This window comes from Sphaeramia orbicularis, chromosome 22, assembly GCF_902148855.1.
Source record: "Sphaeramia orbicularis chromosome 22, fSphaOr1.1, whole genome shotgun sequence".
In the NCBI taxonomy this organism is placed as follows: Eukaryota; Metazoa; Chordata; class Actinopteri; order Kurtiformes; family Apogonidae; genus Sphaeramia; species Sphaeramia orbicularis.
In genome coordinates this window covers 13,178,649-13,202,740 of record NC_043978.1, presented here as the reverse complement: position 1 = coordinate 13,202,740, position 24,092 = coordinate 13,178,649, and the positions used below count along the sequence as shown (strand labels likewise).

Here is a 24,092-nt window from a genome sequence, read left to right as displayed (position 1 = left end):
ATAGTGAAGCGTAGACCAGCGGTCACCAACCCTGGTCCTCGAGATCTACTATCCTGCATGTTTTAGATGTATCCCTCTTCCAACACGCCTGATTCAAATGATAGGCCTATCCTCAAGCTCTGCAGAAGCCTGATAACGAATGTCAGGTGTGCTGGAAGAGGGAAACATCTAAAACATGCAGGATAGTAGATCTTTAGGACCAGGGTTGGTGACCCCTGGCCTAGACACAAAATGAATACAGTGAAATGTTTTCACATGCATGAACTCAGCTCCTTCTGTCATTGGCTCCCATTATGGTTAAAATTATTTTTTTCAGCTTTTTCTATTATTATTGTATCTGTCAATATTGTCAGCACTGAGATGCTGCAGATGCATTTTAGTGCCTGTTTTCCTAAAAATCTTTCATTACCAAACCTAGTATTTCCACTAGTTTTCACTTTCTTGTGGCCAAATCAGATCAATGGGATGCTTTACAAGCTATTAATAACAGTAGACACCAGCCCTGATAGTGGCTGATTAATTATATTTTGCCTCTAAACTGAAATCACTGACTTGCAAGTAATAGCTCAAAAAAAGACAAAAATTACTCCCATTTAGATTTGTGCAGTTGGATTTTCAGTTCCAAATTTACTGATTAATTATCATGACCTAGATGTTCAGATCAAGAGTTCACTTTAAGTATCAAAAAAGGGGTGGAGGAGGTTCGTGCCAGCTGATTAATCTTTTAAGTGTACCTAATCAACATTTTTCAAGATTATAATCCATAGATAATGAAAACAGTTGCTTTAAGTGATACTGTTATTAAATAAAGATGTATTTAATATGAGTATAAATAGGTCTGTGGATTATCGACGATAGTATGATGATGGTAATTAGTAAAACTGACAGATTTCCGACTCTGCTTTTGTAGTTGAACCTGTTGAGGAATGCTAATGAATCGCACTTGTCAGTCTGGATAATGATCTTCCTCCACTTCCAGTCATATTACATCAACAGTGTGACGGTCTGTAACCACAGATGCTGCAGCTCTGCAACCATTAATCACTTTTAAAGCTGCAGCACTGTATGCGATGATGGACGATCAGCTGTGCAGCCTCTGATCTGTTGTAAAAGGCTTCCACTGTCAGCAGCCCATGTCCTCTGGCAGCGCAGTGTGTGTGTGTGTTTGTTTGTACTGGAGGCGTTGTGTGTCGCTGTCTCTCCTTGTCTGTCCGGCTGTTATATACGAGGCCTGTCGGACACGCTGCACGGCCGCCTCTATGACTTTGACAGAGCATTAGAGATGCAGGACTGTCACTGTAGCGCTGGCCTGCAGCGTCTCATTCACGTCTTCTTACGTAACCGTTTGTACCGGAGCTCTAATTCATTTCCTCTCAGGCCTTCACAGTAACCAGCTGAATGAGTGTGGAGTGGATCAGGGGCACCAGATCCTCCTGAATCCACCAGATCCTGCATCTTTGTGTTTCACTGATCTGATGCTGCTTATTGATTCCAAAAAAAAGGTCAAATTAGTGTTGTGTGATTATGACTTAAATCTCAAACCTTAACAAAGTGTAATATTCAGTATGGGTATTTATATGCAACACCAAAAACACAACCAACAGTATATATACAGTATATGTGTGTGTGTGTGTGTGTATATATACATACATATATATATATATATATATATATATATATATATATATATATATATATATATCTACACAGTAAATATCTGACTGTATATTAATGAATGAATGAATGGTTTATTTTTGGTTTGTACAGTTATCACCACACACCGAACAACTACCACAATAAACACAAAGAACAAAAAAAGGAATAGGCCAGAAGCAGAAACTTATTTTTTGCCTATCCTTTTCACCTGACACACCACTTACATTGATTTAAATGTGTAATGTGTGTTTAAGTAGTACAAGTGATAGGGTCAGGCCTTTACATCTGTATTTTCTAATAATTGAAGAAAACTTTCTGACTTTGTCAAGCAGTTCTTCTAGTCAGTAGTTGCTTTTCCATTGGACATCTGTGCAAAACTTTACAGATATTTAGTAAATGTCAAAAAAACAGAAGTGCATAATGTTTCTGTTTCCATTAAATCACAAATGTGATGATTTGTTTATTTATTATCACGAGATGACACGAGAAGTCAATCCATAAACATGGACACGAACATAAATATCGTGTTGATTTACAGATATATTCATTATTATTATATATTACCCCTCTATCCTGTACTAAATTAAAAAACGACTGGGTTTCCTGGTGTGTCCACACATACCCCGCACCATGTTTCTTTTAAAACTCCTCTTCTTCACTTGTTGTAATGGCTGTCAACATCTGTTTTTTTTTTTTTTTTTTTCCATTCACATTACTGTAGTTGCAGAAAAAGGTCTTCCCGTTGTAGTTTTTCATGCTATATCAATTGTGCAGCACCCCAAAAGAACTTTCAAAAACAAGAGTTTTGGCAAAATTGTTGTTTTTCCATTAGGTAAATTTTCACGCATAAGTTATATTCGCGCAATTTGAGGGTCAGTGGAAAAGCAACTACTGAATCTCAGTTACTGTGTTATCTAACTCCTGCAGTTCAGACAGTCACATTTACACACTCTACAAGAAAGTGTAAAAGCCTCCTTTCTACAGCAGTCGAGTAATATTTGTTTGTTAAAAATGACAGCACCATCTCAGGTACAAGTGTCAGAGTTTAGCTTCTAATTCTATCTGAACGATAACAAAAGAACAATAGTATATATACATTGTACTCTTTACACTATTTGTCATTTTTGTGATGATGCCACATGGATGTAGGCACTGTTTCATTTACTGGTTAAGTTTTATATATTTATGAAGTAAGCCTTATTCTATTTTTCTTCCTTTCTTTTTTGTAAATCATAATATGGTATAAATAGATGATACACAGGAACTTCATCCTTTTACAGTGAGGTTCTGACTGAAATAAATATTACTGTTTATCCATTGATATATTGTATATGACATCCTAGCAAATCCTCAGTTTACGCCAGTCAATGAAAAGGAAGAGAAGTTAGCATCACAAAACTTTGGCAATTCTCTCCAAAACAATCCAGTGCTCACAAATATGCTTGATAAGAATATATTCACTGCATCATATGGTAATCTAACAAGTAGAAAGTCCATCCATAGCCTCTTAGTCCATGTACTTTGTGTCTCAGGCTTAAGAAATTAACTGTCCAGAACAAGCCCGTCAAGCATGTGCATAGGGGGTGTGGCTTGTATGTCTATCTGTAAGTCAGAAAACTGTTCCAGCCATTTGGGTCCGTATCAGATCAATACCACCATCAGATCAGTGCATCTGTTGTCTGTATTTATTTTGTTTTCAACTACAGGGTGTCCCATAAGTCTCCATACATAGGAGACATAATACATTCCATACATATATGGTTCTAACATGTATTTCTTTATATTTCTTCTTTATAGTTCTTCAGCAGACACGCATTGAAATGTGTTCCCGACAAAATGGCAGTCATATAGAGCGTATTATATAAATAAAAATGGTTTATGCCAAGAAATGTTTATTTTTCCTATGTATGGAGACTTATGGGACACCCTGTACATCTGCTCAACTTGCAATCATGAGTACTGTGATGACAGTAGGACTTCAAACAAACTGGTCTCGCAGCTGCCAGCAAATTGACACAGATTAATTAACTAGCAGGGCCGTCGTCTGATTGGTTGAATGTTGTCATGCTAATTGGGAACGTACATCGCATGAGTTTTCTTATTTGTGTTTATTGTGCATGTTCAAATCACAATGACTATGAACTTGCACTTCATCAGTCAACACTATTTGCAGCTGTAGTTGAGAAGTGTTTTGATTTACCATTTTATAGTTGCTTGTTTGATTGAAAATTTGCATAATGCCTCTAAATAAAAGAGAAAAATAATTAAATATAAGTAAGTAATTAGACAACTGTTGAATTCTACATGCAAGTCAAAGTAATAAATGTCTGAATAAATAAAAGCGGACTGAACATCAAGCTCTAGGTGGGAGTCATATTTATTTTCTTGAATTTTACCACTATTAACACTGACAGTCTTAGAATTTCCAGTGTGTTGTTTAATCCTAGTAGTCCATATTAGAGTATAATGAGCAGACTTGTCACTTACAACGGTTCTTTCTTTGCCTAACAGCCAAAGTGAAATCATCTTCCAAACGTTTCCTCTGGGTGTGGCTCTGCGAGTACTTTCGCAGCAGTTTGCAGTAAAACTGTGACTTCTGCACATGAAGCCGGGTTGTTAGAGGATTTCAGACGTAATCAGCAGCCGACACACAGCAGAGGACGTTTCCTCAGCTTCCTCCCGCTGTGGAGACAGCTCCATTGTTGTGTGCAGACTGTGGCGTTTGAGGCCGTGGTGTTTTTGTTGTGTATACGCGTGAGATGATCAGTGGGCAGGTAGGACGGCGGCGTGTCTAGTCTGTAGCTGAAATTGAGCTGAGGTTTCAATCGTCTGTCATGCTGAGAAAATGAGGCTGTCAGAGTAATAAAACACTGATGGAAGGTAGAGCAGGACGTGTCTACAACCAAGGCAAGCCTTATAAATGACGGCAAGACGTAAACCAGCCTCCACTGCTTTAATTTGTAACATATAAGAGTAGAGATAAATGTGTTTTTCTATTGTCTGATGTAATTAAAGTGTTGTGAAAAGTTGGTCCAAGATAGTCGATCATCAGAAAATTAAATGTCTGTGTTTTTGATGACTGAGCAATACTTTAATGGTTCAGGTTCACAATTGTAATAATGTACGCATTTTCTTTGACTGACATTTTAATAAATAGGGTGTTTTAGTAGTTTGGATGATTGTCTCTTGGCTGTTTTATTGATAAAACTAGTATTAGGTATTAAAAAATGAGTTGATTAATCAATAATGAAAGGAGTTGTTGGTTATTTCTGTGTGTGTACGGTATCAAGACTATTGGGGAAGCTCTTTGAGGTCGGAAACAACAGATACAACATATAAAAAGCATTTTATAGCTTTTATTTATTCCTTTTGGGAAGGATATGTGTGTTGGGAATAAGAATAACGCCACATTGTATTTCAGCACTGATTTCTGTTTCAGTTTAGCTGATTTGCTCAGAGATAAGTTAATTAAGATACCAGTTTTGCTAAGCTATCAGTGATATTCCCAGGGTAATAATGCTGTATATTGGTCTTTTCCAAACTTAGTGTTGGGTCCATAATGGGTCTGGATCTGTTTTGTATTGGTTCACAAACAGTTGTAAAGTAAACACGTAAGAATGATATGATATGCAAATTAATTTTCCCAATCAAGATAGAAGATGAGTATTCTCTGGAAGAGCTTATAAATGTTGACGTTGTCAAAGCCATGTGACATGTGGTTGTCATAAATGTCACAAACGATCCATTAATGAATGAATGAATTTTCTCCAAGGGATGAAAGAAGTTTATCTAAAAACCAAACAACATAAAAGTTCTAACAAAAAGCAACTGCTATACTGCAAAAATGAGACTTTCAGACAAGGTATTTTGACAACATTGAAGTGGGTCAGTATTGCTGGTTTAGTAGTTTTACTGTCAAGTGACTGTTGATGTTCTATTTCTATGCACTGATGTTTCAACAGCAAAATGTATTTAAATCAGCATTGTTTTGATGATGGAAGAATCATTAAAAATATAGACATTATTGAAATATATGATTGAAATTTGGGTCTTGAGGAAACATTTTTTGGGTCTAGGGCTGCAAAGGTTTTGGAACCACTACAGTAAATGTTTGGAGGAACCCTGTAACCTGGTGTATTATTAAAAATACTGATGTTGACAGTAAAATCAATAGGGATAAGGTTCAAGCTCAGGTTTTCACTGATCAATATCAGATTCCTCAGATAAAGACTGTTGTGAACCACAAAAGAAAACAGATAAGTGTGTTTTTAGAGAAACTAGTTATTTTTACAATCTTCTACCAACTGCTTATTTTTACTAGTTTATTTTACAACTACATTTGACATTGACGTTAAGAATAGCATCCATGCTGGTATTTTTATTTAAGCAAATTAGGGATGAATCAGCCTGCATGAATCATACCTCAATAAGAGCCTAATTTCACCCATGACGGTGGAGATGCACAAAAATAGAAATGCAATATGACAACAGCATTCTGTATATGTTTGAGAAGATTGACAAAAATGTCACAAAACATGTTTTCAGTGATGCTAAGGAGGAAAGAGGAGTGCTGCTCTCTGGTCTTTTTTTTTTTTTTTTTTAACAGTGATGCTGTGTTTGCCTTACTGTCCGTTTACTGTGGTTAATCTGAGCGCTTTCTAACCTAACCACACGGCTAATGGGATTTTTATTTACCGCCTCTCCCCCCTCATGTCGTCTCTCCCAGCAGGGCTATGTCCTCGGCAGCCACCACATCTCCATCTGTGGACAAAGTGGACGGATTTTCACGGAAGTCTGTCAGGAAGGCCAAGCAGAAGCGGTCGCAGAGTTCGTCCCAGTTCCGCTCTCAGGGCAAACCCATAGAGCTCACGCCCTTACCGCTGCTGAAGGGTAAGACTGGAGGAAGTGTGTGTGAGAGGGTGAATGTCTGGGGTGACAGGGGGGTCCATTGACTCATTTAGACTGAATATTTTGAGTTGGGTGTTTGGATATCAGTGACCTCTGACCCTATGACAAGAAGCAGCACAAACTATTAGAAACATCTGACAAGTGTTGAATCAAACCTGGTATAAAACATCAGAAAATTAATCCAATAAGTCTCATATTGTCTAAACAAAAGGGTTAAAGACATGTTAAATGCAAAGAGAGGCCACGCTAAATGCGACCACTTTGGTTTATAGAAGGTGTTTTTAACCTGAAAATTTAGTTTTTCCCACTGGTCATACTTCACATATCAGATTGGATCTAAAAACAGAGACAAATGTGTACAGTCGAGGAAAAAAATATTAGACCACCCTTGTTTTCTTCAATTTCTTGTTCATTTTAATGCCTGGTACAACTAAAGGTACATTTGTTTGGACAAATGTAACAACAAAAATAGCTCATAGTAGTTTAATTTCAGAACTCATGTCTATCCATTTTCCATGTTTTCTTGATAATAACCAAAATCACTTCAGTTCTTACATCAATATCTGTGGCATTGTACTGACAAAAACAGTGCTTTTAGGCATTCCATGTTTTCTTTTCTCTGTTTTAGTCACATGATACACACAGGAGTTAGTACTTGATTGCATGACCATTGTTTTTAATGACTTTTGATGGTCTAATAATTTTTTCTGCGATATGTGTGGACATTAAAACTTTACAAACTGACAAACAGAATGTTGGACCAGGACTTTTGCACAGGACTGTACATCATGATTGTTGGGAAAACAAGTCTTTAATAGTTGAAATGTAAAGAATCATTGCCAGCAGCAGTTAGTTTTGTGTGTGTGTTTAAGATAGCAGTATTAAATCCATATCTAGTAATTTCTTTCTTCTGTAATTGCACAAAAACTGGGATGCACAGATATTTCAGCAAATAGTATGACTTTTAATTTCTGTCAGCGGCTGATGTTTGTCTGTTGTGCTTTGCTAGTGGTTGTTTCTTAAATTTGATTGAATGATTTTGGTTGAATTTGTTCTCATTGAAGGATATTTTGATGGATCTTTCAAAAGATGTTTTAATACTGACAGTTTCTTTAATTTTTTGCTACAGAGTGAAATAAATAATGAAAAGAAAACAAACAGAAAAAAAAAATCAGTAATAGCATCAACCCAGAAATTCACTATTTAATATTATTTCACCATTGTAAAGCAGTCCTATCATGTTATATACAAAGACTTCTGTCATTACAAAAACACATGGTCGTTTTTCTTTTAACTCAGATTTAATGCATAAAATGGTGTGGTCTTTACACTATGACACTTGTCTGAAAATTAGGTTAAGAATTACATATATCATCATGTTTATAGTAATAATATCCATTGGCTTGTTCCCACATATTGTAGAACCAGTTTCAGTCCCAGTAACCCGATGTGTTACCACATGTTAAAGTCTGCATGTGTCGTTCGAGTCCCATCATGTGAATGTTCGACTTCACCTTCATTTCAACTATGGTGTATGTGCATCTACGTATGTGTTAAAATCCAGAAAATAACAGAAACTGCTGTAGCAGAGAGTGAAATGGCAAACCCAGAGCCTCTGCTGCTCAGTTGTTTGTGTGTGTGTGTGTGTGTTTAGTACGTGCTCAGACAGGTAGATCGACAAGATGATCACACTGGGCAGGACCGTCTGTCTGAGATACCAACGTAGGAAAAGAGACGTCATATCAAACTACTCACAAGGTGGATTACTACAGCGTCTGATCTTTTACACGTTTACTCACAGCTTTCAGATGGTGGTGTTTACTTCTCATTACTTAAAACATGGACAAACCTATAAAGACGATTTACATAACCATGAAAGTTGATCAAATATTGTATTAATAATGGATATATGTGGACAAAAATAGAGTTCTTAATGCCAAGAATTGTCACATAAGTGCTCAGGCATCACAGTGAACAAATTATATTAAACCGCATCACAAGGAATCCTGTCAGTGGTCATATAAGGGGGATCACCTGTTGTTTGTCTCATCAGCTTTTTGTTTGACAAGAATAGAGGCTGCATAGGAGGGATTTGTGGCAATATTTCTTATTTTTATTTTCTATATGGGTCATGGTCAAACTGGTGGGTGGTGAATTTGTGGGAGATATATAGTTATGGATGAAGCTGTTTTGGGGTCCTACCATAAGAAAATATTATGTTACCCCATAAAGACCCAGACAGCCACTAGCAAACAAAACGACCTCTGACCTAAAATGTTTAATAACTTCTGGACTACTAAACTTATCAATATATACAAATAATTGGTGTAAAATGCAGTTTTTCATCTTCTCATGGTCATCAGATATGACCCATTTAGACGTTCAGAGGCTCCGTAGTTACCGTGGAAACACTGTCATTTTCCACAACATGGATTCACCAGTAAAACCCATGGAGTTGGATCAGTGACAGTGGATGCACACACATGGTTAATGTGTAAGTGAATGGAGACATTTGTTTTTACGTTCAGTTGTTGATAACTTTGTTGGAAAACTTTAATCTGAGCTTTTATGAACATGTACATGATCAGTAATTTTATTTTTTGGCTTTGTGTAATCTTTCATGCTTTTTTTTTTAGCCTGTGTCAATTCTGAATGAACTGATGAGGACTTGCAATCATCATTATTTAACTGCACATTTACATATAAGTACGCGGTGGTTAAACGATACCATTATTTCACTAAAACGCTTTAAAGGCGTCATAGTTTGTTAAACCCACTTTTATTAGTTTTTGGTTCATTAATTTGTGTATTTGGACCCTAGTAGTTCATAAAGTTTGAATTTAAACCCTCCAGGTGCTGCAAAGCTATCTTTATATTCATTTTGGCAAAAATTGAGTGGATTTCTACGACCTGTTTCAATTCCTGCTTAATTTGTTACGTTTTAAAACTAGTTATGTCACGACATTTGCGCATGTAAGGTCAAGATTTCCGATGAACATTTCTCTGAATACGCCATAATTGTTTGTCAGCAGCAGCGGTTGTAGTAAAAACTGAAAATATATCTGCTCCAAACTTGGAGCCGATTACCTAAAATATTCAGTTGTTGGTTGAATGGGACAGAGCAGCACAGCCAACAACCTGGACGGGGCGGGGCCTGAAGCGGCTCATGTACATTTAAAGGGCCAGCGCTCCAGACCACCTTTCTGGTGTCATTAGTCAGAAATAGGGTTGAAGATGGACCTGTGGAGTTGAATTAATGAAGAATTCAGACCCAAGCAGAGCATTTACAGTTCATGTAGACCATAGGGAAATGTTGGAAAATGAAGAATTCCATTTAAAAAAAGCAAAATATCACTCCTTTAAAAAGTCTATAAAAGTGTTTTACAGCATATAAAACTTGCATACAACTCTATTAAATCATCTTGTGACATTAGATGCATCTTGTGACCCCTTTAAGGACCCCAACCCCTATGTAGGGCAGCCACCAACCTGGCTTTGAGCAGGTCTCAGATGCTTTATCACCAGAACCAGATTTGACGGCAGATCTACCGACATGACACATCACACCTCATACGATTAGTGTATGATAATGTGTGGGTTGAAGGTGGTGTGGAATATGTTGGCATATGAAGCAGAAACCACACAGATCCATCACCTGTCGGTCCGTTGGAAGTGGGCGGGGCTGACATCCATGACTGGAAGAGAGCCAACCCCCATGCTCCACCTGTGTTTATATTTACATGGTCCATTTGCACTGTGTGTCCCTATGTAAGCATGTCTACACTACCTGGACACAGACACACAAACACAGGCTACTGTAATAACACCACCAGTAAGACAACTCAAATACACAAAGAATGAAACATAAGCCTCTCAAAACGAAAATAGAAAACTTACTCGGCTAAATATTAAGACAGTAAGTGGAAATAATTTGGTGAATCATTGATCTTGGTGTTTCCTCAGTGTCCTTGTAGCTTCTGTGTTGGAGTTTTCAGTCATAGACATGATCTAAATCAGCTGACTGTGGTTGAAAAGCTGGTGTAAGAATCTTCAAACACACTCTCACTCTGATTGTTTTACAGCCAGCAGATGGTTGTTGTTTTTGCAGAATAAAAGAAACTTTCATTAGACCATGCATTATGCAAAGAAACATTTAGAACTTTTTAATTTCTCTGTTCCTGAAGATAACAGTGGCTGTAAATGGATCATCGCACTTGTTTTTACTCCCAGCTCGATGTTCTCCCATAGAAGGTCTATGGGCGCAACCTGTTGTTCTGTTTGTGTTTACTTGGTGTCGTCTGCAGGAATTGTAAAATCCTTTTTTATATTCAACATTTGCTCCTCATTTTATTCCTAAAACGCTTCCCAAAGATAAACAATGAAATGATGAGAATCTATGTGTTAGAGCCCATGAAAGACATAGAAAGTGTCCGTCTCATGCGTTAAAGCTGCCAGGAGTCGGGATGAGGGGTGTGACGTGATCTCGTGGCACGGGATCTTGCAAGATGAAGTTGTGATGATATTTCTCATTTAAGTGAAAATCTGTCTCGTGAGCGCTGGGCAGAAGCCTATCAGACTGTGAGCTATCCAAATTTCTATGTATGAGGTAGATGAGGTATGTCGTGGTACCTATGGAGACACCCCCCCACCCCATGTGGCCCATGCGTACCTCACAATTTCACTCTGGCGACCCTGGAAATGATAAACGGCAACTGAGTGACAGACAAGACACGAAAAATATGTAAGCACTCTAAGAAAATAGTACCGTTCACTGCAGCTAACACGAGCACTATGCACAGACACATACAGAACCACTACAGCTCGCTAAATCGGCTAAAGCCCAGACAACACTGACAGACGCATTTGCACCTAAACTCCCAGAGTCAAGCCCCAGAGCCACAGCAATAATGAGAGACATCGGCATTTTCATTGTACCTGATATAAGGCCATTTATCAATTTTGCTCATATTGTTTGCACTTTAAAAAGTGTTGAACATATAAATATTTAATTCTATTTGCGGAAAGAAGTTTAACAGTTAAAAGCTCATGCTTAGGTCACGCATAGACGCAAGTTATAAAACATTTCAAAATGCACCGACATTGTTTTGTAATTCTGTTAAATAAAAAAGTCTGTTTGTCCAGTCATTTTGTCATTTTAATTTTCTTAAAAGTAATGTGAATTCTGAAATTAAAACTGAAGACCTTTATAAATATTAGCCTCACCAAAGCCAGGTGAAATGTATGTCGTAAAAGATGTGACAATACCAAAACACTGCAAAAGATGAAAACGAGATGAAACTGTAAAAGATGCAACAAGACCAAAATGGTATAAAAAATGCAAACGACACAAAAGAGGTTGCATGTAAAATAAAAACAAAAATAGATGGTTATAGTGTTTTTCATGAGTCTTAGTGGATGTTGTGTTGCCACCTTGCTGAGATTTAGTTGTCATTGTGTTAGAAGTGATTGTGTTTCTGTAAATTTTGGTTTTGAGACGTATAAGTGTAGGAACTGCTGGATGAAACAGTCACAGTGTATGTCGTATGTTAAAAGAACACACAGCTCTAGGTATTAACACATCATTTCTTTGCGGCGTTTCTGTATTTATCCCCTCACATTTGGACATTTTCACTTTCACACTTTCTTGCGGCTCCACACATTTCTCACACCCCCCAACCACCACCATAAACCCAGTCTGCTGCAGCTCTGTTTCATGTTGGAAGGGGGGGTTTACTTACTATAGAGTTTTCTGAATTAGAAACGCAGTCGGACATGTCACAGATAACAGGTTTCACTGCTCCAGGAGGTGTTATTCCCTTTGCGCTGGGCTCCGTTGTAACAGATGAGTATACTGGATGGGCAGACATGTCTGAAATCTTGGCTCTGCTGCTTTAATCCTGTGTAGTTTTGCAGAAACCAGTTCATATTTGCAGTTTTGTGTTGTGCTCACCATTGATCTACAGGAAGACAATATTGAGCGGTGATGTCAATTTTCTAATGTGGTGCAGATGCATTACCTTTAAAGTTTAATTACTTTTCACTCAGGGTTTTCTCAGACTTCACGGAGGCTTTATGTGCTGTGATGCCTTTTTGAAGTTATTTGACTAAAAACATTGCATTTTACCATAATTCGACCTAATGCTGCAATATTTAGAAAGTGTTTCAAAGAATCGCAATACCCTGTGCTCACTGACTCACACTGTGGATAATAGACAGCCTCTCCTCTTAAAAAGCTTATTCCAAAAACAAAAAACGAAAAACAGTCTGTTTGGCTAATGTTGTGTGTTTTCTCTACAGACTGGTAGGGGAATTCAGCAGATTTGTTCTGTCTCTTCATCTCTAGTTATTTAGTCTTAGTCTTACCTCTTACAATAGTAGGAAGAAGGCTTCACTAAAAACACTTTTATTAAAGGTTAAAAGGTTACCTGTTTTATTGTTCATGATGGGAAGTTCAATCTGCATTTCATTCATCCTAACACACACACACACACACACACAGAACCTAGCTTTAGCATCGGCAATTAGCAGTCATGTCTGCTATAACTTTATTTAGTATCGTTCTTGGAAATATTCTTCATTTACTGACAGCTTATTTAATTTACATTTGTTTGCTATAATTAATCCAGAGCTGCTCATAATGATATATACTTTACTTTTTGTTTTTATTGATGGGAGATATTTACTACTTTATTAGTACTTTTCCCATGATCCTTTCCTTCTCCCATAATTTACTTGTGTTAGGTAAATGATACTATATTTTCCCCTGGTTACCATGGATTACAGCTGAAATACAAAGAAAAACCTAGTATTCATCAAAACCTAGTACTTTACTACTGTAACTTGATTGGAAACAGGAACTACTTCAAAGAATCAGTTCCTAATTTTTAACAAAAAACTTCTTGGTATTCTAGCAGTATTTTCTTAGTATTGAATTTCTTATTTATGACTGGAAATGACCCAATATTATAGCAACATGTATACAGTATATTTACCAGGTAAATACTTTGGCATTTAGGGGACTGTAAAAGGAACTTAATCAGAAAATGCATATGTTTTAAAGAGTGTTGAACTAGTCCTTTAGCTATGACAAATCCTCTGAACGGCAACAGTAAAAGTCAGAGGTGACTGAGGGATTACGGAGTTTTTTAAACTGCCTCATGGCGCTGGTGAATGGGCAAAGCAGAATGAATCAGTAAACGCCAACACACACCAAAAAAAAAAAAACAACAACAAACAAGCACCGACAAAGGAAATCACAACCGTTTTTCTTGACTGTAAAACACATTTATATCAGATGAAGACAGACATGTACAGGCTGGACTGTGATGCACATACAACACTGAAACACAATCACAAAAGAGCAGGAGAGTCTCCTTTATTTCCATGGATGCCTTCCATTTGGTCACAAGACGACTTGTCGAACCTCTCGAGTCTCGCTCTGCTCCCATATATGTCCACGTAAACCAAGTGGAAGGAGGAGGATTAGGTTCCTTTGAGTCGCTGCAGAACAGGCTCTGAGATCACGGTTTGTAAAGGTGAATTAATACATGAACTGAGCAGAAACATGCAGCCTTTATGGCGTCCGGTGGTGTTCTGCTGTCAGAGCTGAATCACACTGACGGACGCTGTAAAACTGCAAGGACGGTCAGCTTTTGTGTTTTAGGAACACTTTCTGAGGCCGTTGAATGGTTTACGATCACAGAGGAGGTTGGGAATCTGAGAAGTTCTCTATTTTCTTTTAAGTGTTGTTTGTTGTAGTACCTGTTTTCAGGGGTGGAATCTGGATGCTTTAGCGAAAGTGCAGTAAACACAGCTTTGGAAAGAATTATTTAAGCACCAGTGAGTTTTCTGCATTAATTCAATCTCACTCTGATCCCTTCACAATGACCTTTAGATATTCTGTTCTTGGAATTTTAATTGCGTCTTGATTGTTTTTCGACCTCAGATGTTCTCAGTTTATATGTTACTTATTGAAGAGGAAATAGGGTTTTTTTTGTTGTTGTTAATTTAACTACAGATTATTAATTTATTAAAACTGTAAAACAAGCATTTATTTTTTTCTCAGACTCTTGACTTGTGTCTTTTTTTACACAAGAAAACACTATTGATATGCAAGTCACCTTTTGTTGCAGTGGAGCAAGAATTATTAATGCATATATTGGTATTATCCCCCTACATTGTGTAATACTACTCTTCACCAACAGTTTACCTCACTTTTGTAATTCACCTGTAACTCCACAACACATTGTGACGTCTTCAGATAAGCTCTTTTGTGCAACATGCATTACAAACAGTTAGGGATTCATAGCTTTTTGTTGGTATATTACAACAAAAATCATCACAAATAACCAGCTGTACCTGGCGGGTTTCATTTAAAGTCACAGTAAACTTTGTGATACTGGGTAGGAATCAGGTGTAGTAGAACATTTATAGGAAAAAATCATGATCCATATTAGTTAAGACTAGTTGACACAGATAATTTTGCTTATGTTTGTTAATTATCAGGATTAACATGTTGATTGAAATAAATATCGTTTAGCTCCAAGAACTTTTGCTTCATCCTGAGTTCAAGGCTGAAACATACACCTCTGTATTTCGACGCCTTTTGTGTTATTGCTGCATGTGACGGTTGCCATGGGAGATTTTACTTATCATGGGTGGAGTCCAAGAGATGTCAATCAAGGTCTGATCAGACACACCTACACAGTATTAAGAAAAAGCTGTTTTCTCAGCAATATTTATTTGTATTTATCATACTGGAAAAAAAACAGGTTTTTTTGACTTCCTGATGAAGGCTTGAAGCCAAAACGCGTTGAAGTTTTTTAGGTCTAGATATGACCATGCCATAATAATAAAGGCATCTTAATGGTGAAAGAGAGTGCCTTGGATTTTTCTTCCAGTGTGATAAATACTTTTTGAATCCCTTTTTCCAAAGAACACCTCAAACAAACTCTTTTTTGGTCCGAGAAGCATTCCTTCCCAAACATTTTTTGAATATTTATTAGTAATTGTTATATTTATATTGTTTTTTTCTACTGATGCACAAAAACACATTTTACTTCCAGTCCTATGATCTTATTAATTCTTTTTGACCATTGTTAACTGTTCAGAGTCTTGAGAAATGAACTGGTAAAGTCATCATATACCTCACTTTAGTGCTGCATTAAAGTAGTGGAGCAAAAAGTACAATCTGTACTCTGAAATCCTGTACAGTAGAAGTATAAAGGAAATACTTGGAGTACCTTCAGGTAAATGCATCATATGATTGAGGTGTGTTTTCACCAGACATGTCTTTGATTTCTCGCCGATCCCTGCTGTGCGTGTTTCTTGTTTATTTTATTAGACAGATGCGGTTACAATGGATATCTGTTATTTCCTGGCCTTCATAGTAACACAGCTTCCATTGTTTTGCAACAAGAATTTCCTGTTTTATTCATATTTGATGCCATTCAAGGGTGTTATCGTTTTTGACTCTGGCATCTGAGATATGAATACTTGTTTTGTATTTCTAGGGCATAACTCAACAATGACAAACACACCTGTGTATGCACTCATCCTCTGTTTAACCCTTTCCTATTTGGGTGAAATTTGAACATGCATCCATGTGCAGCATCCTAACAGATTAAGCTGTTCTGGTGTGTTTTTCAGTGTTTACCTCCAGTCCTGAACAGCAGCAGCAGCAGCAGCAGATGTGGGCGGGTGTATCTGTGCAGCTGTACTCTCTGTCGGTTTAACAGGCTGCTAAAGCACAAATCCCATCTTTTTATTCCTCCTCTTCCTTATGGGTTAGTCACCAGCACAGGTCAGACTTTAGTCAGAAATGACATGCGGGGTCTCGGTAAGGCCCGGTGGATTACATAAATCCCTTTGCTGGCAGTACGGCTCATTCCTAGATGTTGAGAGGAAGGCGAGGAGGGCGCAGTTTCCTCAAGGGGAACCCCCGGGTAAAAAAGGGATGACGCACACCGGAGGAATTTTCCCAACAGACCCAGTCAGTGTCGCATCAAAACCAAAACCACGCCTCGGGTCCAAGACTGCAAATTAACTCGGTCTTAAATATATACCTTCAGTAAAGTCTAATCTAAACATCCAGCTTTACTATCGTTTGATGTAATTTTGTTTAGTAGGTGAGAGGTTCAACTTTTTCTCACTTAGACTCCACATTTCTGATACTAATGCTATCTGTTGGCAAAATATAGCTTAACCAAACTCGCTCTCATCATAATCCTACATTAAGCTTTGGAAATAATTATTAAGCCACATGATTTCCTACAGTAGTTCAATTTAACAGCCCATAAACATGACCTTTTATATTAATTGTTCCTAGAATGCTTCTCAACATCAGATTTTCTCAGTTTGTTAGCTGTTATCAAGAAAATGTGGTTTACCGTCATCATTATTTTACATGGTTTATTTCTTTATAACATGTTGACTTTGCTAGTGGTCTTGGAATGCTTTACCTCTGCACAGAAACACATCTTTAACCTCGGCATAAACGCCTGAATTATATTTTTTTCAAGATATAGCCAATGATGCAAAATGAAGCAATAGCGTTAGGAAACTAAAATTATGCAGATATCACAATTTGGCCAAAATTTGACTTTAATTATGCTATTAGGCTAACAACATGCTGCTTATCCTTGTATTTAGCAGCAATGTTTGATTACTCAAAGATGTAGCTGAACCAATCTCTTAAATTTAGATAAAACATTTAATGGAATTAAGTGTGTGAAACCTTAAACATAGGTTACTTTACACACATATTTAGCCAGAGGTGTCACTATAGATGGTCTGTGTTCCTTCATACTACCACTCATAAAACGTGCCTGTGGATTTAGCAAATAAGATAAATGTGTTAAATCTTTTCTGCACATCCTCTGGTTGTGTGTATCAGTGTCGAACATGCAGGAGCACGCTGCCACCGCTGTATGCGTTCACACCATCTGTTTTGGTGTTTGGTGTGACAGAACCGGCTGCCATGCCATTAGTAAGATGTTTATTTATTGGTGTGTAATTAAATAGATCAACCTTTCACAGTTTGGCAGGAGTGTGTGTTCTTACTGTGGATGCACAGAGCTTGGTCCTGATTGGCTGAGAGACGGCGCATTCAGACTTCAAAGTAGTATAAACCGTTTACTTTTTCCACTCCATGTAACTGTCGGTAAATTAATTTTTGAGAGCTTTCTGTCTCAACATAGCCATTGGAGACTAACAGAGAACGTGGGAAAAGAGAGTAAATGGAATAAAAGTACAAGATTATGGACATGACTACTGGTTTGTCAACTTTGTAGTTAAATGCATAGTTTGATAATGTTCAAGCAATAGCTGTAGTCTCATGTTTCTTAATCCAACTTAAAAAAAAATGTGCAAGGAGGTTGATGTTAACATAATTAAAATGCTTTAGAAAAGTCTAAAACCAAAAAACCAAGTGGATTAAATGCTTTCTGTTCAGGTTGAATCAGACTCCATTTTCCATCTTGGTCTGGTTCATTTGAGCAGGTCTTGAGACCAAAACAACCACATCAAAACCCTTGAGAGGAGGTGGTCTGGACAATATTTTGACTGTGATTAGCCTTTACTTCCTTGGTTGGATAGTGTATCTTTTCCATCTCTAATATAAAGTACAAAAACTTGGAAAACAGTTACTTATTTAGTTTGGTTTCCCCTGTATCCCTCTTACAGACATGCACTGGACCATTAAATTACAGCCTTTTGTGATTATGTAATTGCACAATTAGTAAGTGTTTGGCTCTACTCTGGAGCGGTCATGTTCATGGAGGTGGGAAGTGATTTGACTTTAATCCAACTCAACCATCAGGTAAACTTTGATGTGAACACTTCCTGTAGACAAGCGCTGGTTGAATTCTATGATGTGGCAGACCATGTTAACCGTCGCAGGTTTACAAACTCCTGCTGATTCAGACTAAACTACATCTGTCGTCCTATTGGTGCCTTTAATATACTGGGCTGAACCAGCAGAGTTAAATTCACTGATGAGCTGAATTACGATGGAAACAGACAAAACACAGGTCGTCAGGAACACATCAGCTGCTCTGATTCTTTGCAATGCTTTTCACTCGTCCTTCAACACTTCCTGGCAGCGTGCCCTCGAGCAAGCCCTCTCCCTCCTCCCTGCACAGGGCTGAAGTTGTACTCCACAGCTCCCATGTGGCATGAACATGCACCAACCTCCGTCTCCTGAATCGATAAAGGCTAAGTGACAGATAAAAAAAAAAAAAAAATCCAAATGAAACCGAATCATGAGCCCGGAGGGGTTTGTGAATCTGTTCCGCAGCTACTCATGCATGTGTAGAGTGAAAAGTTTTCTCCTCAGTCATAAATATTCTTCAGAGTAGAGCGGGAAGGTTTGCCAGCGAGCTGCCTGGTTACTGTGAGCGTTGGCATAGCAACCACAACGTATTGGCCAGGCGAATCTGTCCTTCACAGTATGGAGAGATTCTGCGGCGATAATGTACAAACACAGTAGCCATTACATAATCTCATTTACAGTTTTCTACATAGTTCCAGCTTCATTAAGTGTCTCCAGGGAGGGGGGTGGGGGGGTGGGGGCTGGCGGTAAACCTGGAGGAAGGATTAGGAGCGCTTTAATGTTCAGTGGCAGAGGAGGAAGAGGAGGGGAAGGACATGGTTCCTGTCAGGGAACGGCTCGGCATAAACACTCAGCTCCTTCTGTCGGAGAAACTATCCATCCCAGTCCTCTTCCACTCTGTCTCATAACCCTCGCCAAAACATTTCAGACCACAGTCATGTAGACAGATATTGGATTAGATTAATTTATTGAGTTTTAGCTTTTTTTATCGACTTGGAAAAACTGTGCTTTCTTTCTTCTCTGACAAAAATTTGCCGTACAGTGTATTGCAGTGCTAACATTTACAGGGTATAGATTTAATAGAAATGGAAAACTACTTTTGCATCGTATTCATGGTTTCCTTCAAAGTTGAGGGGTGACTGTAATTGTAGTGATTGTTTAGAGTCTGTTTCAAGTTAGTCCACTTTAACCTGCAGTATCCTGTATAATGTGTCTTGTTAAAGTCATGATGTTGAACTTAAAATGAACTCAGATTATGTCTGACTGTGCAGGATGTTCAAGTTATGGCTGTTAGTATTACATGTTGTTTCGTCATCTTTACTATTACCATGTCTATATTGGGCTAATGTGGTCCTTGATTAAAATAGAACCCTTTGTTGGTAGAGGTAAGACATATAGAGATAGGATGACACTCATACCCTGTCAAATGACTCCGCATTTCCATCACAGGACCACAGCTTTGACTCAAAACAAACAAAAACTCTTACTATGAAGATTATAAGTTAATGTAAAGTGCTTTGGGTGCCTTGAAAAGCGATATAGAAATCTAATCCACTATTGTTATTATTATTTTAAGTTACAGCTGTAAGATTCTCCTTCCTGCACTGTTGCATCGCTTGCAGCTCCAGTCATATTAAAAATGGCATCGCAATAGTTTACGTTGCGTCACTTTCACAACCAGCTGCACTGAGGGAGTACTATACCTGCAGTGGAAAAGCAACGTGCTGTGGACAAAACTGACCCATTTGAGGTAAAATCAGAGCACGATAAGATGATACGTTTGGTGGAAAAGCAGCATGTGTAATGTCCATGGTGGAGGCCAGATTGTTGCGATAAAAGAAAAAAAAAAACCCTGCTAAATAAATACATTTAGGCACTTGATTTATTTAAAAAATCAAGTTTTGTTTTGTTTTTTTTGGGGGGAGGGGGGCATGTTAGTGCTCCCTAAACCAATCTATAGACTCACAGAATAATTATACCTCTAATCTTGGAGTTTAGACAGTTTCTAATTCACATCATCCCAAGTTGCTTTTTCCCAACACTTTACACACATCTGCTTTCATATGTCTGCTGAGTCTGACTCCTGTTGTTGAAGTTGCCCCCCATCATGAGGCCAAAAGGATTTGTGCTTGTACTCAGTCAGTATTCAATATTTTGTCTTCTCTGTTCCTGGAGATCTCCTCCTGTCCTTCCACACTGATGTTAGATGTTGTCATGTCCACATCCAGACACAGATGTACAAACGTTAAAAACTTGATAGAAGCAGCAGGTAGGAGAGAAAAAGCATTTTAAGCACAGCCCAGGCTAATGTGCAGCAAACACTGCTGTGGCTGAACGTGTTGTCTGTATTTCCATCCTGAATTAGGCTCTTCTCGGCCGTAGGAGGAACTGATCTGTCTCTGACCTCCCTGGGCAGCAGGCTTTAAAAGAGAGAGGGGTAAAAAATAGAAAGGACCAGAGAGACAGACTGAGACGTACAATGCCGTAACAGCCCGCCCCTCCGTCTTCCTGCGGCTTCCTCCCGACTCTGTTCGGCCAATGAAGCCCACCGACACGCTGCCTCATCTTCCCACCCCTCCTCAGGAGAAACCTGATCCACGAGGTGTCCCTTTACATTTTTCCAGCCCCACTCGCTACAAACAAGCCACGAGAGGATCGTGGGTCCGCTAAACTTCTGCTGTCCACATGTTTGGCTCAAATCAGCGCTCATTGTCCCGTTCATGACCGTCGTTTTCTGTCAGCGGTGCCTCACAGGGAACGGACACCTGATTAAGTGAGTGGCAGCATTTATGTATGTGTGTGTCTGTGTGTCTGTGTGCGATCGCTCAGCTGCTGGTTGGTGTGTTAAAGTTAGCCACTGCTGTCAGGGCTACCAGCCGGCCCAGCATGTCATGTGTATGTGAGGCAGATGGAAAAGGTGCACTTAAAATGGACTGACTGGTAACAGAAGATGACTGTTTTCACTGGGTGAGAGGAGAATGGAAAGTTCACTGGTAAAACGAGTGCATTTTGTCCTGCGTTGGCATTCCACAGAGGTACACACGTAACACATGGCCTCTTATCAAACTGAGTCTGAACTATAGAAATGAGCTCTGAGGTTTTGCTTTCGCATTCTTCACAGTGAAACATGGATTTCCTGACCCTCCAGCACCTCCAACGTGCTTCTGTAAATGTGATGCGTTGACAATATGAGGCTGCGGTTTCTTTTTCTTGGTTAATTGCTCATTTCAATAATCATTTGTCACTGTTAAGAATTGCATGCATTCATGTTACACGCTGACAAGTTATTTACTGCACTTGAGCTACTTCTTAGAGTGCAGTATGTGGAAAAACCAGGCTCTAAAACCTCCATGGAATCAGTTACCAGGAATCTGTCAGCAGGTATTAACTTCATATCTTTCATTTGCCTATTTATGATGCTGGTCCTATTGTTTATTACCAGGACTGCACAATTTGGTAAAGTCATGCACTCATTACTGATCATTTCACACTCAAACCTATGTAAAAAAGCATGAAAAAGCAAAAAACCTGTGGCATGTTGCATGTTGTACACAGTTTTTCTCCCTGTTCAGTGTAATTGAGTCAAAAAACATCACCATCCACACAATGCACCTTTAAATTGTAGTGTTTTTTTGTGGTTTTACAGGCTTTGCAATTGTGCAGCTCTAGTTTTAGGCTCTTTTAGTCTGATCACACCATCCCTCAAACAAAAGAGACTATTGAAAAATCTTCGTGACCGTTGGGGGTTTGAGAACAGGTTTCAAATGATCTGATCCATCAGAATCGTACTCCTCCGGGCTTATCAGTTCCTCGTATCGATGCCAGTGTGTTTTTCTTGCACATCATAGAACAATGACGTCAAAGTCATGCATCTATGAATGAGTAAAAACATGGGGATCAAGCATGGTTTCATTTCAGAGACAGATGACAAACCAGTAGAAACACCATCGTTAAGCAGAAACATCAACACAACATGAGTTATAATTCCTGGAATGTAATGTATTTGACTGTATGCATGAGTGCTACTGTAAACCAGGATGCACTCCCATTACCAAGGGAAATATCCTGTATCATAATATTATTAACACCACACAGAGGGGCGAAGCAGACCTTAGCAGAAACCACACACATATTCACATATTCTCTTTTACTGCACTCAGATTTAAAGTTTCACACCTTCTCAGAAGGACGTATATCAGGGCTCAGTGGAGATATTTACTGAAGAGATGAAATGAGGAAGGCAGTAGTATAATTTACATCTTATTGTCTCATATCCTAAAGTGATGGAAAAAACTGAACAAGGCGCAAAGAAACTCAAATTTGAGGAGATACTTAGAAATGCTTAATGATTTATTCATTGATTGATTGATTGGTTGTAAACACTGTTGCATATTGATTTTCCTTATTGACTAATCACTGAAGTGACTGCTTGTTTTGATGTTACTACAAAACTGCTCACATAAGTAGAGTTTTTCTTGTTTTACATTTCATACATATCATATACTAGAGAGACAATGACCACCAGCAAATAATTCCTTGCATGTGTTGATGTACTTGGCGAATAAAGCTGATTCTGATTCCGATATGGCTGATAAGACATGAGTTGCCGCTCTGACAGAAAGATAACATCTGTTCAGGGCATCACATTGTTTGTCCTAAAACTCCACTAAACCCGGTCCTCTTCCACTTCATATCGATGCAGTGTGTTCTCCTAATGATGGAGCACCGTGGACTTCAGTCCCGCAGCAGCAGAAGATGTTGTCGCAGCAGAAGGCGGTTTGTTGTGAGCAGAGGTGGAGGACAGGTACCTCCTGTGTTGTCGGTGGAATTCCTGCTATGCGAGCACCGTGAGCGTCCCGGCCCTCTCACCTGGACTGGTTGAACGCCGTCTTTGTGCGAACTGTCCCAGATTCGCTCTGCTGCCACTGCTGTCGATGCCTCAGGGAGCACATTTCAGATTTCACTCATTGAGCTGATGCTCTCAAAGCAAAGCAGCGTCTTACTCAATGAAACTCTGACACGACACATCAGCTGTCAGAGACCGTGACCTTTCAGTTATATGAGTGTCTCTTCTGCCGGTCTCTACGCTGGTTCTCTTCCAGGCTCTTAAAAAAGCCTGCTTTTTGCATTTAAATACATCAGTGGATTTGTGTGGCAGATGAATATGCAAAAATGTTCTTCAGATGTTTAATGTTCCAGTAAACATCATGTAGTTGTCTTTTAGCGTGTCCTTTACTGTTCCATTGTAGGAAGCCTATTTTCTCAATGCAAGGTGCAAATAAAACTTAGCCACTTGTGTGTAGTTATAGGTAAATACTTTGGGCAGTAGTTGTGACTACTTTGAACATTGATTAGAAACAAAACATGGTCCGCAGAATGTCCATTGTGAAGACTTTGGTTTGGTTCCAACTAAAGTCAGTTTTTACTGGCTGTTTGTTACCTGTGGAGTACTGTAAATGGCAGTTATGATGAGCCTTAGGCCTCATTTTCTCATCTTCCATTTGATTGCTGACAGCAGATGAGCAGATAGAGGTCAAAGGTCAGATGTTTCTGTTTGTGCTTCAAGCTCTTGGCAAGTGGTTTATTATTATACACGTAATATTAGGATGTGATTATATGACCTTCATTCTGCATTAGGCAATATTTAAAGGTTTTATTGACCAGCATAACCAGCTTCAGTGCATTATTGTCTATATAT

General features: G+C 38.6%; 1 protein-coding gene across 7 annotated transcripts in view; it reads left to right on the top strand.

Annotated features, from left to right (window-relative positions):
* ppp2r5eb (protein phosphatase 2, regulatory subunit B', epsilon isoform b) overlaps positions 1–24,092 on the top strand; it is a 75,793-nt gene that overhangs the window by 11,658 nt on the left and 40,043 nt on the right. For 4 of the 7 annotated variants that reach the window (XM_030126503.1, XM_030126501.1, XM_030126499.1 and 1 more), the window contains exon 2: positions 6,383–6,546. In XM_030126503.1, coding sequence (XP_029982363.1) covers positions 6,390–6,546 — 157 coding nt within the window. In that variant the 5' untranslated portion in view covers positions 6,383–6,389. The remainder of the gene's footprint in view (positions 1–6,382; positions 6,547–24,092) is intronic. The other 3 variants (XM_030126504.1, XM_030126502.1, XM_030126500.1) reach the window with 1 other exon arrangement.